This window comes from Plutella xylostella, chromosome 14, assembly GCF_932276165.1.
Source record: "Plutella xylostella chromosome 14, ilPluXylo3.1, whole genome shotgun sequence".
In the NCBI taxonomy this organism is placed as follows: Eukaryota; Metazoa; Arthropoda; class Insecta; order Lepidoptera; family Plutellidae; genus Plutella; species Plutella xylostella.
In genome coordinates this window covers 8,128,958-8,147,689 of record NC_063994.1, presented here as the reverse complement: position 1 = coordinate 8,147,689, position 18,732 = coordinate 8,128,958, and the positions used below count along the sequence as shown (strand labels likewise).

Here is an 18,732-nt window from a genome sequence, read left to right as displayed (position 1 = left end):
TGTCCCAATTAAATTTTGTAGATATTCAAATTCGGAACTGTTCATTCTTATAAAATCTTTTAAGCAACCGTCAATACCCAAATCCTTGAGATAGTCTGTGGCACTATATTTTCCTCTAGCTTTTAGCGTTTGCCGCATCCAATAAGAGCGCTTTTTCTTCTTTTTTAAACAAAAAATAAAAGCTATTCCAATGAGCAAATCTTCTTCCATTTTCGTGTAGACGTCCTCGGCCCTCAGAAGGCGAAACCAAACTGCGAGCCAATACTAGATGTTATAAAATGTTTAAACATTTTTCATCAATGTAGGAGCACTTATAACATGTAACAGTTTCTAACAAAGTGCAACAATTGTTAACATTTGTTAGTAAATGTTTTGGTGTTATAAAATGTTTACAAACATTTTATAACGGCAATGTGGGAGCACCATAAATAACCAACGTGTTTGTGGCTTACTGTAGCGTGTGGCATTAAAAATCTTAACTCCCTGACTCTCCTGATCACTCGTTCTGTTCTTTTGAAATATACGGGCCCATGGTGGTTGCAACTACAATGCCACCTCAAGACAATTAGTGTCGTTTTATAAGAAATAGCTTATGTCACGTAGAAAAAAAAATAGCAAGGAAGTAAATTGTGTTGAATTAGAACAAATTTCAGTACGAAACTGTTCTTCTGCAGTACAAACAATAAATTGGGCCACAACCTGAGGCTCACTTGCTGATGACGAGACAGAAGTAGGGAATACAATAAAAGTAGTATGTGTGATTTGACGATTTTTGCAGTACATTGCCTCAATCGATTGCATTTAGTGAGCAAATTGTAACATATATCGCTGGATACGTGGTAAGAGCAATCGGGAAAAATATAATTTGCGAAGAATGTATCATACGTTTAAGTTTAAATTTCAAGCAGGAATGGGGTCTTGATTATCCATCAAAAGATGCTGTTCAGATTTGCAGAGTAGCAGAATTATAAATCCGGAAAACAATTTACAAAGCACAAAAAAATTGCATCAAGCCATCATTGACAAAAACTCTGTTGATCAATAAGATTTTACGAACTTTTGTAAATAGCAAATTTTTTTGTTGCATTACCATGCATCCATTTGATCAATCACCGACAAAAAACCATTTAATACAATTAATTAAGGCAGTGGCAAATACAAATATTGATGTGCGTTTTCATTATTTAACAAAGCACGTGGTTGATGATGATGATAGAAATAAGCAACCACTCAAAATGCAAACAAAGAGCTTATTTAGTATGTATAATAATAAATATATTTACAAAAGTATTAATGTATGGTTTTTGAACTGTTATCTGTATTGTTAATTTTTTTTTAACAATTTCATTTCAAGATTGGTGTGATTATACACCACAATTGCTGAAAGACTCCTGTGTCTGTCCAGTTGAAAACAGAAAATAAAAATAAAACAAGTGTGTCAAGGAGAAGACCCTTGCATGCTCCAGAAACAAGTTCTATAGAAATGCTTCACGAACAAAAAAATTACGCCATAAGTTTGCAGAAGGTTCTGGTTACGGAAGAGTCAGAGAAACAAAACAATTGCATTGTTAGATATAGAAATAAAAAAGGAAACTCTATAGCTGCGTACAGACCAGGCCAACGAACGCCCAACGAACGCCAACGGTTATCCCAACGATGGATATTTATCATAAATAATACAGGGCAGATTGCAGCAACGAAGGTCAACGAAACCCGTTCGTTGGGCCGGTCTGTACGCAGCTTAAAACAAGAAAAGTTTAAAACTAAACTTTTACTGTTAGAACTAAGAAAAAAAAGAAATAAAATACAGGAAAAGAAATGTAAATATTGATTTTCTACTGTTTATAATTAATAAACATTATATAAATATGTCAAAAAAAGAGTTAATTTTTCGGCTAATTTCGTACTCGTCCCACCAGTCACAAATCCATGTACCACCAGTCACAATGTCTATGGTCTATATTTTCTTGGAGAAACAAAGCTTGCTCTTAGTTTTTAGTTTACGTCTTAATAATATTTAATCATTTAATAGCACATTCAAATACATTTTGCTATGTTAAGTATTTGGGCTGTCAAAAAGTAATTCAGATAAGGAACAATACAGGGTATTGAGAAAAGGGTATACTAAGCCGGAAGCGGAAGATTACCTACACAGCCTACACTCATGAACTCATTGAAATATGGTGAATGTCACCATGGAGGCAGTATACTCCTCCTGAAAATCTTTATGGGGGTATTTATAATACAAGCTGCACTTCAAAGCATTTTTACTTCACTCGAAAGAAAATCCATAAATATGTGGTGGAGATTTTTCAACAATGAATCAGTACCAAATCTGCTGAAAATTGTACAATATGTGTGCAGTGTTCCCGTCTCCAATGCTTTCGTAGAAAGAGTTTTAGTGTAATGGGGAATGTGTGGACTGATGAGAGAAATCGACTAGGTGTCAACACTTTAAAAAGCGAATTATGTGTTTTTTTTTATTCAAATGTCAGTTGCTCTGAATTTAAAGACACAATTTCAGGCAATAAACGATTAATAAAAGCAGCACCAGAGCTGGATTAAAATCAATAGAGCCTAGTTTGCATTGCAGGTGTTTTCGGCGACGACGACGCGACACGTTGTTGTAAATTTAATACTTAATATTTGTACTAACAACTGATGGATGGACGTCTATTAATAACGTCAGTTTTATTGCAATAACTGCACATTACATAATGACCAGTAATCAAAACACAGTATTATCACTTTGTTTCCGCAATATATAAGGTTGCCTGTAAGAGATCGCTCTCAGCGATAAGGCCGCCTATTGTACATTAGTTCTAGTCTATAAGTATGTTTTTTGTATGTTTGATTTATGTGGTGTTTAATAAGCAATATTCTTTTCTATTAACTTCCATTTTGATCGCCACACCGAGACAGTCACAAACCTGGTCACAGTCACAGTGACTGGAGGGACACTTTTTTTAAACTTTTACTCAGGGCTAACTATCTTCTTCCCGTTTCCATGCTTTTTTGTGAGTTTGTGAGTGAGCTTTTAATTCATCTTAAAGCTGCTGAGAGAAAAAGGAAATCAAGGAAAAAAATTAAATGTGATGAAAATAAATAGAAGGTTGCCCAAGAAAACAAAAAAAATATGATGAAAAGTGACGAGAAAAGACAAAATGATGAGACTGTTAAAATATAATACAGAGAAAAAGAGACGTTACGCAAGATAAAATATAAAGAAAATAAGAAGCTAAAAGGAGTAACAAAGAGCAGTTTGGTTTGCTGGTACAAAACTATGCATACATTAAAAAAAAGAGGCCTGCAAAGGACATCGGGCGTTTTTGCCCCGCTTTTATAAAAAGTCACTTACTGATGTGAACGCTTAATTTTTGCTGAAAAATTACAACAATGAAGTAATAAAAATCAAGCAAAGATAATGGAAATACTTGAAGATGTGCAAAATACATTAAAAAACTTGCAACAACTTGCTAGACATGAAGTACTTACAGTTTATCGAATTGTTGAATCAAATGGCAGCCAACTGCGAAGGCTCTATCTGTGTAGAAGAACGTTTTCCTCTTATAAATTATTTAAAATGATGTCTACCTTATGCTCTCTCGGATTGGGAGCAAAAGGGACCAACGTTTGCTAGAAAGTAATAGATTATGTATTTTCCAGGGAGCTCTAAATTTTGGTTTTATGGAGTTGCAACTCTAAAGACCAAAATGGAAAAATAGGTTTTAAATTCTTCTCAGACTCGTCCGATGTTTTTTTCGATGATTCACAATGCTGATTCAACTGCAAGTTAATTTTATGGAGACAATAATAAATAAAAAACCTGGACAACGTTTTCAGGCGACCTTAAAGCCTGTGTTCGGGCTAACCTATACCACTTTTGCTACAAATGACTCATGCGGGAGCTTCGTTACCATAGGCAGCCTGCTGGAGGTACGGTGAGACAGAACAAGATGAAGGGATTGCACGCCGACTGCAATCGGACTTCGCGTTTGGTTTGCAGTCCTATTGCAGTCGTGTCAACTGCATTCAAACTACCTCCGAACTGCACCGTACCCACCCGTCCGCACTAATTTTGCCCCCGCCCCTCTCCCCGCGCATAGAATCAGAAGCAGAAACAAGGTTAAAGTGAGCGCACGAGTATTCTGTCCGTAAATAAAGATGTCGAGCGACGAAGATGGTAATACAGTAAATGAATCTGTACCATTTGATACTGTCGAATTTATAAGTGCCATTAAATCAAAACCTTGCATTTGGAACTATAAGATTGAATCTTATAGTAATAAAATTGAAAAAAGAGTAAGAAGGAGAAAAATAATATTGGTAAGTATTTTCATATTTTTTTATTCATTTAATAATAATCAGTTATGATTCACGATATGAAAAAAGAATGAACACTATGAAAAGTGGTTCAGCCAGATACCATCAACAGTTACTCTTTTTGAAAGACTTACAAGAGAAAGGTGAAAGATCGTCTAATTTAGATTCTACTATTGAGGAGCCTGTAGGAAAAGAGAAAACTAACGTAAAAAAAAACATAATAAGAAGACTTGATCGAACATTTAACCAGAAGAGTATTTAAAAAGTAAATGATGAAGAAGATGAAACAGATGAAGACCGATTGTTAATTCTTTCTTTGTGTAAAGATTTTAAAAGAATTCCAGATTATTTAAAGATAGATGCAAAGGCAGATTTCATAAATATAATAAAAAAAAATATGCTTCCAAATATAACAACATGTCCGGACCGCAATATCAGCCAGCGAATCAGGGGATATTTTACTTCAAATATGAACTATAACGTGCCTTCGACTTCAAATGGACCTCCTATCCAACAGGAGACATTTTATCGGCCAGGAACTTCAGAATCCCTTTACAGCAATATTGTCTCAAACGATAATTGCAGCGATGATAGCTCATTCATAAATGAAGTATTCGGTTAATAATTTTTTCGTGTTTATATACATAATTATATATTTTTTAAGTACTAACTTTTGTAAGTTAATTCATACATAATGCCTATTCAATGGGGACTGATCGAGCTGTGCAATGTAAATAAAGCTCTTTAAAATTGCAGTTTGATTGCAGTCGTCGTGCAGTTCACACGACTGCACGCCGACTGCAATTGAACTGCACGGTTGGTTTGCTGTTTTATTGCAGTCGTGTCAACTGCATTCAAACTGCACCTGAACTGCAATTTGCAGTTGGATTGCAGTTTGAAATGCGGTCCGTCTGTTTAGACCTAGACCCTTACCTGCATTAAAATTGTCATTTGACAGTTGATACTGACATTTATTTCATTACTTATTTTTGTTTTCGTCAGTTTCGTCACAAATTATGATATATTTATCGCCTTGTTCAGTGTTGTGCTTTCGTTTTAATAAATTTCTGAGCCTTGACTCCCGACTATACTTGGGAAAATGGAAGGAATACCGAAGCCACTTGTGAAGAAAAGTAGTAACGCAAACTGGCTTACCAAAGAAAAGGTACGAATTCTTTCTACTACTTACGAGATTGGTTTATTACGTACTCAATTCAATAAATTTGGGTTTTACAACAGTTGACATGTCACAGCGTGCTATTCTTTATTCTAGTATCTATTGAAGACGTTGGTGAAGGAGCAGGTATTGGTAATTGAAAATAAAAACACCGATGCCAACACCAATGCAAGAAAACTGACGCATGGAACAAACTTCGTTCTACGTAAGTATCTACATGTGTAATGTTTATGTATATGTCTCGGAAGTACTCTTTAATTTAGCCAATCTTTATGACATATGTAATAGATAACCCTATATTTTACAGATTCCACGTACAGTTAAAAATTTAAAGACCCAGTGGTCTATTATTAAAATGGACAAGAAGAAAGCACTGGCCAAAGAGAGAAAATCAAAAATGAAAACTGGTTCACTGACCACAAATTTTACGAGACGCAAAAAATATCACAGGAAGGCGAAGAGTGAATGTAAAGCCGGGTCCAGACGAGTGTAACGTGTAATGTAATTTACCGTGTAATGTAACACGAATTCTACGTGTAGACGTCACAACGGGCATTACATGTAACGCTCGCGGTTGATCCATCGGCTGACGGTTTTTTCGCGCGAACACATGAGCGCGCGCAGTGCTCGTTTGGTTGAGTTCGCGTGCCGTCCACAGTCCACACTGTTGACGCTAAATTACACGTAATGTTACATTTCACGTTACACTCGTCTGAACCCGGCATAAAACTCAAATTATCGCCTGTCATGCTGTCAATGTCAATATCTCGTTAATATTCGTTAATCTTCGGGTAGGAGTCTACCTAGGCTGGTAAAAAGGGCTTATAGAAGCCTCATCCTGATTGTAAATTTGAGATGTTTAGAAAGCCGTAGTAGTAGCCGAAGATCGTCTATGAATCATCTTTTTTTGGTTCAGCTTTGTAAACCAATAGTGAAGCTGTTTTAACGTGGACAAATTGTCTATGAATTCGACAGTAAGTATTTAATAAAAATCTCTTTTTTCAAAAAGAATTTTGCTTGTCCGTCATAACAGTACAAAACGTTGTAGGTTTTGCAGCACAAAACAGAAAGAACAGAGAACCAAAATCCAATGTTCCACATATAGTAGCTCTTAGTGCTAAGAACTGCTTTAACGAACAGGGGCGCGATTCATATCTCAACCGAAATATTTGTAAAACGATACGAACGAGTTACGAGATGAAATCCGCAATGTTCAAAAACGCGATACACATACTTTGATCTTGTTTTCATATCGCTAGTTCGTATTTGGATGGCTTGAGTGAAATGAATGAAACTATAATTTTTTAATTGCCATGCAAAAATAATAAATACTACCACTACTTTAAAAAAAAAAATATTCCTACAATATAGTTTGTTGGAATTAGTGTCGATAGCAATGTATCAAGAAACGGCTTTTTAATTCAACGTTGAAGAAATTCATAACCATGTGGCACTTTTGACAGCCGCCATGTTTAATTCATAAAAACTTTGATTTTCTTTGTGTGTTTCGAGTTGGTTTCGAGTCAACGTACCTAGTTTTTTTTGGAAAATAAGAATAAAGGAAGTTTAACTTAGAGAAAAACGACTGAGACATGTAAGTATCAATGTATTAACCAATTTTTTTTAAATATAAATGTTACCGGTTGTAGTCAAGAAGGTATTGTAATTTAATTACGATGTATCCAATTTCTGTTTTGAATTGTTTTAGAATCATGAACGAGATGAATACTAGCAGCAGCAGAGTCTCCTACTCGCAGTTGGAGGCTCTGCTTGCCTTTATGGAGGAGCACCGGGAACTGGCTGCCGGCTTCCTAAGATCGACGGAAGCCCGGCACAAAAGTCAGAAACTATGGGAGGAACTCGCTATCACTCTCAACTGCATAGGCGGGGGATGAAATAAGACAGTGAAAGGGTGGTCTAAAGTATGAAATCAATGTCTATAAAAAAATATTTAGTTTTGCTATCAGTTAACAAGATGTATGCATATTTATTTGATTTGTATATTTTGTAGTACTGGAGCGACTACAAAAATAAATTGATGGCGCGGGTGAGGTCCCTCAACAAGTCCCACACTGGGACTGGGGGAGGGGGAGCACTGGGCCCTCCTCTGTCTGCAGTAGAGAAGCGGGCAGTGGGAATAATGGGTCCCCAATTTGGGAAAAACATTAAACATGTACAAGTTGACCCGCTGCCCCCTCTCAATTTAAATGAAGATTGTTTTATGGTAAGTATCTAATTGTTTATACTAAGACTTTCTATTTTATTTATTTATTGATTTTAACACTATATTTTATACACAACACACAATGAAACAGTGAAATAAAGTAAGAATACCAGTATTTTTTAGATAAATATATAATATAATAAATTACAGGTGCTTCCCTTTGGAGACGAAAACTGTCCACCACCACCACCACGGCCACCTGCCACAACAGCCACTGTGACCAGTGGTGGCAATACCGCTACTACTAGTCATAGTGGCTTATATGAAAATCCAGAGCCACTAACACCTAATATTTCATGTAAGTGTGTATATTGATTAAATGTATGAAAGTGTTATACTCCATCAGTCTTTGGCTAAACAAAGAACACATGAGCGCGCGCAGTGCTCTTTTGGTTGAGTTCGCGTGCCGCCCACAGTCCACACTGTTGACGCTAAATTACACGTAATGTTACATTTCACGTTACACTACCAGTGACCTCCAGGCTCCTGACCCGCGTAACAAACGGCCATCTTCATCGAGTCGTCCTTACCGACAGGAAATTCTACATCGAGCTCAAGGTGTTAAGACAGCGGACGCCGTGAGTACCAAGGCGGACGAACGGTGGAAGAAGGCCGCGGTCGTGCTGAAGAAACGGAACCCTCATTTTATAGGCTCACTGGCAGATTCGTACCTTGAGGGAAGGAAAATAACAGTGAACTATGCAGTGGCAAAGAGTGAGAGGACCACATCTAAAGGTTGTGTCCAAGGTTCAATTGGTGGACCAACTTTCTGGAACCTCATCCTTGACCCTCAGCTTCAGACACTGTCCGAAGAGAACGTCTACTGCCAAGTAGACGGTGTCCTCATCTCCCCTGCGAAGTCTATAGCCCAATTGGACGAAACCGCCAACAGCGTTCTAGCAAAAGTGACCAAATGGGGGAAAAACAACAAACTGAACTTTACAGCACATAAAACCAACGACATGCTGCTAACTACAAAACTAAAGTTAGACCCTCGGCCATACTAATAAAAACGCTAGCTATCGTTGACGAAATCAAAATCCTATGGCTTACTAATGGTATGGTTCTTGTCGATGGTAAGTTACCATCGACAAGAACCTCAATTTCAATGCACACGTGAAGGCTGTGTGCAAATAGGCCTCTAAAATTTACAAACAACTAGCGTGTGCGGCCAAGGTTACCAGGGGACTTAATGGAGAAATTATAAGGACCATACACGTCGCGGTGATTGAGCTTATTATCACCTACGGCTCATGCGCCTAATCGGAAGCCACTAAACTTGAATCAAATAAAAAACAGCTGGAAGAAATACAGCGCAGATTTGGCCAGAAAATCTGCAAGGCATATATTATAGAACAGCATCATTGACATCGGTGATGGCGCTGTCAGGAACGTTACCCTTGAATCTGCGCATACAAGAGGAGTCCGCAATGCATGAGGCCAAGCGGGGTCTATCAACCACCTTCTTACCTCCGGGACGTCAGCTCGAGCAGAAAGTGTAGTTTACTGACTTCCCGCATCCTGCTACTCAAATAACATGCGAGTTCGAGGTAAATGTTATATTAGTATAAAGCAGAAAAATACATTATGTAATCAAAGAAGGATTCACAGGTATCACCAAGAGTTACGCGATACTCAAATAACCTAAGCTTATTTGAGTTGTATGTGTGCATTGTATCGAAAAATTAAGTAATGTGTGAAATGTGTGAAGTTTAATAAAATTTACGCATTTTTGGGATGACTTTATAATAAATTGTAATTTGTTCATATTCTAAAAAAGTATTTAAACATTACTGTTCATATTCAATATTCGAGCCCTTCTGACTCGCGTGAATGCGAATGACGAAAAACCGTGTGTCGTGCAACTGGCACTTGGTTTGTGCAAGCGAGATTACCTATTGACATGATTTACAAATTGATGTATTGTTTTTGCCGCAATCTCACTTATGAGAAGGCCAAAGTGCAACAGTGGGATAACTCAGACTGTATTATCAAGCGGGACTATTGCTGATTGGTACAGCTACTGCCGAGAAACTGTGGTAGTGTACCAACTAGAAAATGAAAAGCAAAAACCAAAAATTGGTGGACCAGGACGTGTGGTACAAATTGATGAGTCGAAGTTTTGGAAAAAGAAACACGGAACGTCATTGGGTTCTTGGTATGATACAGGACACAAGTAATGATCTAGTGGAGCTGTGTCCAGATAATTTAAGAACATCTAAAGTGTTGGTGCCACTTATTAAAAAACATATACAAGAAGGGTCGACAATACATACAGATTTTTGGCGGGCTTATAATTGCCTGCCTCAACATGGATATATCCACAAAAAGGATAACCAAAGCGACCCAGAGAATAGATTTGTGGCAGCAGATGGGGACACACACCTAAAGGATAGAGAGCCATTGGCGGGTCCTGAAAAGCAGATTCGCCAAAGACAACTATAAAGGTAATTTTGCAGACTGGATGGTGGAGTACACATGGAGGCGGTAATCATTTAGATCCCTATGAAGAATTATTAAAATGTATTAAGAATGTGTATAAAATAATACTTTATAAATATTAATATATGGCCATTGAGAGTTCCGGAGTACAAATATGTGGTAATTTAATAAAAAATAAATTGCTTCAGGAGGTAAAAGCAACAGAAACAACTGTATATTTCTCAAACTCTAAACATCAACGTCGGAAATATAATCCACATTATTAACAAGGGTATAAGAAGCATGAGCAAGGGCAACAAAAGGGCCAAATGTTACAACTGCAATAAATATGGACACCTTGGTAAAAATTATTAAGTCTATAAAAATAAACGTAATCATTACGAAATATACAAAAGCCTTGTCTTATTTCATTAAGTTGGGCCACTATTATCGCTAGAATAACTAACAATGTATGCACCTGATAAGAAAAGTTCAGTCTGTCATCTCAAAATGTCGGGTATAGGTACTTCGCATGGGCTACTGCGATGTATTTATAATTTTATAAACAGCTTACGTGGAAAAAAAAATTATTACACGCCGGATTTACATATAATTTACAGATTTACACAGACAAAATATTTTTCCAAATGTGTGGACATGTGTGAACAAAAAAACAAAAATGTGTTGTGTTGGTTCCGTTTAGCTAAATAAGGACAAGACAGTGTGCGAATCCAAAAAGGACACATTCCAGAATGCCAGCCAGATATCTTTTTAAATAAAGTGAAAGTGGTTATGGATAAATTAAAGAAGGAAGTGAAAACTAATTTCGACTCAATCCAAAAAACCTTTGAAACGAGGACGCTGGCTTTGAAGAATGATGATGATGAAAGTGGTGATCTCATGATCCCTGGTTACACCTGTGTAAAAACCACACTGTATAATGTACGAAGTAGAGCTTTGGGTGTAAGTAGAACCACATTTAAAGAGCCTAATAGAAAATGATACATAAATGATAAAAAGTACAAATTATTATTAGTACTATTATTTCAGTAAAAAAACTCTTGTGACTGACAGTACATTTCATACATTTCAACAAAAGTACCTAGACCTTATCGTCTTTTAGAAATTCGGGTCGAATGTGGCTGGACCCAACATGATCATGCGATAACTGAACGCCAATGTTGCCAAATAACACAGGTTCTGCCTAGCTTGGGGTCGGATGGCCGTGTGTGAGAGGTCCCCACATATTTATATATAATGACCGATAGGAGATTCCAGTTGCCAAAAATCTGTAATCATCCAATGATGTCCAAAAAAAAAAGATTTTTTCATTCAGTGGACAAATGTAAAGATGAGTGGACAAAATTAAGAGCAGATGAATTTTTTATACGTAGAATCTCGGGCTACATTAACAAGTCTTTTGTCACCGCCAAATTCAGTACAGTCTGATATTAATTTAGAAGAATCTGAAACCGATACCATTCAACTCAATAAGATAACCGCTCACCATCACCACAATCCAGTTCTTCAAATTATACCTAGCATGCAAAAAAATATCAAGAAAATCGACAAAAAGTTTAGTTCCTATCATTTACTGACATGTTTAACCATGGCAGTTTCCCCCCTCTTGGACCTCGGAATGATTGAAGACAAAAGTGACGATTTACGAATCGAGTATTGTGACGACAATGTGAAAACCTCAGAAGTTTTGTTGCCATTGATAAAGAATCATGTTGCTGAAGAGAGTCAACGATCTATACTGATTAGGTACTGGCGGGCGTATCTATGTTCTGTGTATGTAGTGGTATACTGCCTGCCAGAACATTATATTGGAGTCTATAGGAAAACGAACACACTCATAACCTGGAGAATTTATTCCAAGCGGTGTTGATTGTGAAGCCGACCTCAACTGAAAATGAGAGTTTTCATTTTAGCCGGCAACATAGTAACCAAAATAAGAAACAGACTGTCAGACGAGCCCATCAATGCTCACGTGGTTCATTTATTGATAAAAAAAGATTAAAATGAGAATATACTCGTGTAAGACCTATAATTAGGTAAGAGGGACGCTGGTGGAAGAGTAACAGTGGCTAATAAAACGAAAACTATAATGCGCAGCTCTATGGTCACTAGATCGATAAAACAGTATTAGGCGTAGTTCAAATATTCTTGGACTGATGGCGCTGGAACACGGCAACTAAGCGAGTTAAAGAGAAAAAAAATATCAGTCGACAAGCTAAAAAAAGTACTACCTTGCGCGTTCCTAGTTTAAGTTATTTTAATATCAAAAACGGTTGTTGTTGCGGTTGATTGCTATGGTAATTGTAACTGTTACGTTTAATCTATATTTTCTACCTATTACATTGTTTGTAACGTGTGTTTTTAGTGCTTTTTCGATGTCATTAAAAACATTACCTTCAAAATGGCAAGGTGGGAAAGAGGAACGGCTTTACCAGGTTAAGAGAAACATATGTTCCTCTTTCCCGGTTCCAGGGGTAACAAACATTTTTAAAATCCGCTAAAATATAACACGTTTCGTAAATAGCCATGATTTGCTTATCTTTTTATTTGTTACAGAAAAAGCAAAATGCCTCGAGCCTACGTAAGAAAGACCGATAGAAGTTCTTTACTATTCGCCAAGACTGAATGTAAAGTAAAAGAGACTTATTTTGAAATTCGTTAAGTATAGTTTACATTTCACTACGAATGTTATTGTTTGTAACAGTATTTTAGTTGTGATACATTGTTGCTTGTTATTACGCGTATAGACCAAAGTGATAAAATTACAAAAGTGTTAGAAGTTTATGATTTGTTTCCTTTGAGTTGTTTTTTTAATGATAATTAAAGAAATTTATTAATACCTTATCTGTTTTTAGATTTATATTCATTTAGTTAATAGCACAAAAAGTTTAGCACCCAACCTTACCTATATGTTCCTCTTACCCCAAATTACGATTTTGTTTGCTGTCATCTCAATAAAGACGTTATTTTAAACGATGTTAGGTTCAATTCCTTTAACTCATTATTATTTTTCAAATATGCTATAATAAACACTTAAAAACATTATTTATTACTTAAAAGTATCGGCGTTCCTCTTACCCCTAATCTCGGGAAAGAGGAACGTTTTTAAGACCTAGCTTTGTTGCTAAATTGTTCCGTAATTACACAAAGAATCAATCAAAATATCAGTGCCTTGTGAGTTACTGGATGAAGTTTTGGGGGAAGACTCTGCCAAAACTAACAAGTATGGCAATAGTCTTCATGAAGACATAGCGTCCCGCTGGGGTCATATAACCAGAGAGGGCTTAAATAAGGAAACTAAAAATGACATAATTAAAAACTTATCCATACCGGAAAATTGCCATTTCCTGGAGGCTCCTGGACTAAATCGGGAAATAAAAGCAGCAGTGTCAGACCCTGTATTTAAGCGAGACAAAGCCTTAATTGCTCAACAAAACACCCTATGGCAAGCCACCGCCTGCATCGGAATAGCCTTAGACTCCTTGCTGAAAGAAGGCAATGGTAATATAAAAATAATTAAGAGTATAAGCAATGCCCGACGCGTACTCTGTGACCTGACACTCTCACATAATTATCATCGAACTTCACACTCACTCTCTTCACTTCACTCCACTACCACCATTATCTGACTGCTTCATGTTTCATTTGTTTCAGAGAACTGAAGCCCAGTTGAAAAAGTGTTGGGGCAATTTAAAAACCAAGCGTAAGAAAATCTTATGTGAAGAAAGAAAACAAAGGATAAGGACCGGTGGTCCTTACGACGGCCCTAGTTCCTCCCAGGATGCAGGCATGGATGACGCGCTCGCGACACAACAGAAGTAGAGATACCATTCTCAATAGATAGTGACTTCACAGAACCACCTCCTTCACAACACATGTCCACACCACGACAAGAATTACCTCCAGTCTACGGAACCAACCAACCAGTTGCAGCTCAACACACAAACATACGTACACAGGTAATCCATACAGAATTCCACCTTCGGGAAAACATTTATTGTACAAAGAAAAAAAGGGAAGACGAAATACATCAGCTGCAAATTGCTGAAGAGAAATTACTGTTAAAAGCCACAGAATAACAATATGTGAAAAGTAAACTGGAGAGAGAAGCAGCTGAAATAAATTTAAAGGCAGCCGAGGAGTTGAGGCGCTGCAATCAAGCCCTCAGAGAAGCAGCTGAACTGGAATTGTCACAGAAGCGCATTGGCAAAGGAGTTCATTATATTTCAAGCAGTTGACATGATTATGTTGGCTAATTTCATAGTTTATTTGATAATTTGTTTTAAGTTTTTAGTCAGGCAGAAGGTGGATGAATGAAAATATTTGTTCTTAAAAGATATAGACATGTATAAGACGCAACATTTTCTTTTTCTTGCAGACGCAAACACATGTATGTGGAAGAGGTAAAGAAGATATGGAGTTGGTGGAAAATCATCCTTGCTTATAGTACTGTGGAGCTTTGTATACAGTTGCTGAGGAACGTGGTCTTATAAGGACAGAGATGGACTGTTACTACCACTAGAAAAAAATGTACATCGACAGAAGCGTTGGAGCTTTGGGTGCATTCCGCTGTCGAATAAGCAATTGCCGGAGAAATACCGTGTGTCGTGCAACTGGCACTTGGTTTGTGCAAGCGAGATTACCTATTGACATGATTTACAAATTGATGTATTGTTTTTGCCGCAATCTCACTTATGAGGAGGCCAAAGTACTCAACTAATTATTCAATTTCTTTTCCAGTAACCTTTTGTAAAAAGTACTTTCTTCGAAAATAGTCGAATCTGAATGCCTTCCATATGAACCTACATCCACGAAAGTATACATGTAATTACTGTCACACACGGCCATTAGTATTATCGAAAAATAATTTTTGTAATTTTAATATGCCGATCCACCTTGTGCGGGTTTTATTTATTCTTATATGTTTGCCGTCCACTGCACCAAGGCAGTTCGGAAACTTTGCAGTTTTCATAAACCCATTTATTATTTCTTTCCATCTATCTTCAGTTAATGGTGCTATGCACATATCTTTCATATACATCCATATATTTTTACATACATCTTTCACTATACCGCCAATTGTAGTAGCTGCAATTCTAAAACTGTATTGCAAATCCATAAATGTTTGTCCAGTGGCTAAGTACCTGAAAAGAGAAATAATAAAGAATCTGCAAAAAAAAGTTATAATGCTTTAAAAAGAAGACATAAAACTGAGGACGACCTAATTGAAAAATTATCTAAACGTATTGATGAAAAACCCAGTTCAAATCTTGCAGTAGAAGATGATGACAAATTGTTCTTACATCACTAGCTGGAGAGTTTAAAAAAATTAAAGATCAATATAAATTAGATGCAAGGTCAGAAATCATCAACGTAATTAAATACTTTAAAGGAATATCCCAGCATACACAGTCAAGCTATTATGGTGAAAATAGAGGATATTTTGCACATTCAGCTAGTGAGCAACGTGGACTTAATTACAACTATTCAAGTTACAACAAGGGTTATCAATCTGCACCCTCTACATCAACAAGTGACCAGCCTTATAACTCTGCACCAGTCTCAGCTAATGATGAGTTTTCTCAGTCATCCTATGAAGACCTTCCACCTTCGTCTGTTCTATCTGATGATATTATTACTGATATATTCAATGAATAAACAATAAAAAATACGACTTTCTTTTACTAACCTTAGTGTTACAGCTAGCCTTTCTTCTGGTGGAATACTTTTCCTCATAATAGTATCTTCACGTTTAATTTTTTCCTTGAGTATATTACACAATTCGTCAAAAGATGTGATTGACATCCTAAAATAATTAAAAAACTTTTCTTCGTCATGTCTTAGTTCCAAAAACAAGTGGTTAAATTCTCCATTATAATTTCGTGTTTCTAATATTGTATGAACCCACAATTTTCTATTTTTACGCCGGCGTCGTCGTCGTATGAGCAAAAGCAGCAGAAGTGCTTCCTCCTCAAAATCCATGTCGCTACTGATTTGAATGGACTTGTCGAGCAGTTGATAACAACTGCTGCAAGCAGTTATCAATGGCAGCTTGAAGCAGTTGAATTTGACTGCTCGAGCAGTTCGTGTATGTTGGTCACTGGCAAACTGCTCAAGCTGTCCGTGTATGGCCAGCCTTAGAGTTGTGCTCGATAAATTTATTGAGAATTATAAAAAAATGTATACTCCAGGCAAAGACATATACGTCGACGAGTCGCTTATCCCTTGGCGTGGGAGACTGATATTTCGCCAATACATTCCCAATAAAGCCGCCAAATACGGCATCAAAATATTCAAACTCTGCACAGAAAAGGGTTACACCTGGAATCTGTACGTATACTGCGGAAAATCGAAAGAAAAGATGTCGATGTTTCTGAAAAAACAGTGATGACCCTTGCACAAGGCCTTCTTGACCAAGGACGAACTATATACACTGACAATTATTATACAAGCATCTGGCATACAGATTACGACGCCGTAAAACACACCTTGTTGGTACTCTCAGATCCAATCGAAAACATCTACCAAAAGATGTCATTGCTGCAAAGCTAAAACGAGGAGAAATGAGCTGTAAGCAAACCAAAGATGGAATTGTAGTCTTAAAATGGCACGATAAACGGGATGTGAGAATGCTCTCAACAAAAACATCTGGTCTCCGGACAGTGGTCACTCAAACTAGAAAAAGGACACCTATAATCAAACCTGTCATCATCAACGACTACAACAGTGGCAAAACGTCGATAGATATTAGTGATCAAATGGCCACATATGGCAGTGCTTTGAGGCGTTGTACTAAATGGTATCGTAAGCTGTTTATTGAGGTATTATGGGGAACAAGCCTAGTGAATGCCCATTTTCTTTATAACAAATATTCCATCAACAAAAAACTGACAATCACGGAATTTCGCGAGCAGGTTATCACAGGACTACTTGACAGACATTCTCAATCCCGTGCAACAGAACCCGGACCATCGACTTCGACGCCAAGAAGAGCTACAGTAAATGTGAAGCACTATCTGAAGAAGAATGTAGTTGGAGAAAAGACAGTTCGCGGTCGTTGTACAGAATGCTATAAGAAGTACGGAAGGAAAGGAATCGAAGTACAAGGCAAAGTGGTACGAGCATCACAAGTTAACACAAAATGTTCCATTTGTGATGTAATTATTTGCAAAAATTGTTTCAATAATACACACTAACTATATTAGATATAGGATAACATTACTTTCTAAGCTTAAACCTTTTGTTACTTTTTGATTTTTCATAATAAAACTAGAAAATTAAAAAATATGTATTTTTTTTACTTCCCCATACATTTTTCTTAATAATTTCAAAAAAAATTAACCAATCCCAACCCAAATACAACAGAAAATTCCCGTAGGCCAGAGCAATATTTTCGTGGAACAAATTGTATGAGAACTGTGCGCGTTTACGATACACAAGGCTAAAGACTTGGCTAGTGTATGTGTATCGAAAAAGATACACAAGTGTTTGTACAGTGTGTATCGAAAACGATACACATGGCGCGTAGCGTGGTTCATTTACATTGAGAGCCAGATATGGGTATGAATTTCAAAATAAGGAAAAGTCATCACAGGGGGTGCAGGACCTGGAAATGATTCAAGAAAAAAGTGACCATTTAAGAATTGAGTATTGTGACCCGAATAATGTGAGAACCTCTGAAGTTTTTGTGTCATTTATAAAGAAACATGTTGCTGAAGAGACAACTATCAATACATACTGATTACTAGATAATGTTTATCATGATTATTATTTTATATTGGAGATGCAGAATGGAATATGCCTTGGCAGGGAGCAGCCAGGCATCCCTGACATATGCAGCGGAGGAGCTGCTAAACACCACCCCTGCCACCAGTCCCAGAAGAACTTAAGGCCTGAAAGCCACCGACGGCAAAAAAAACTGCTTTAGGTGTGAAAGGGAGGCTAGAGAACGCGAGCAAGTACGAGAAGATAGAGCGTACGAGCTAGAAAAAGACAGATTGAGACAGCTGCAGCTATAAGCTTGGCTCGAATTTATGAGAGAAGGAATGAGGTTGATGAAACGTTCTGGGTATATCAGGGTAATCAGTCAAGCAGTCAATCACAAAGCCTAATTACTGCCTTACAGTACCCGATGCTTGCTTCGGCAGTCAAGGAATACGAGAAAAATAGCAATATGGAAGGTGAGAACCAGGAAAAAAATAAAGAAGGATTACGAGGGTGAAAAGTCCGACGTTGATACGACGTCGTCGAGTCAGAGGTCGAAGTATTGGATATTTCTACCTTATCTAGTTACTGATTATATGAAGCGTTACCCAGATGATTCTGCAGAATTTGTAGTATTCGTCACGACTTCCAATGTGGAGATGCCTATAGGAACACGAGACCTCATGTGCATTTCGAGATATATAAAAAAGTTCAGAAAAGGTGTAAAATACCTAAGATCAATGAATAAATTGAAATTGCTATATTTTGAAAAGGCCATTACGAAAGTTTTAAAGGATTACCAATTCAAGGCGAACATAGAACTCTGAAATCACTGATATACTTATTTAAAAAATGTGCCTAC

The 18,732-nt window shown here is 37.0% G+C and overlaps 1 protein-coding gene across 1 annotated transcript; it reads right to left on the bottom strand.

Moving 5' to 3' along the window:
* Positions 1-12,394: 12,394 nt before the first annotated feature.
* On the bottom strand, positions 12,395-17,250 carry LOC125489458 (protein ANTAGONIST OF LIKE HETEROCHROMATIN PROTEIN 1-like). Its single transcript, XM_048625378.1, is given in 3 exon segments — positions 12,395-15,077; positions 15,079-15,310; positions 15,856-17,250. Coding segments are annotated over 3 exon segments (720 nt in total). The 5' UTR covers positions 16,149-17,250; the 3' UTR covers positions 12,395-14,882.
* Between the last annotated feature and the right edge of the window lie 1,482 nt (positions 17,251-18,732).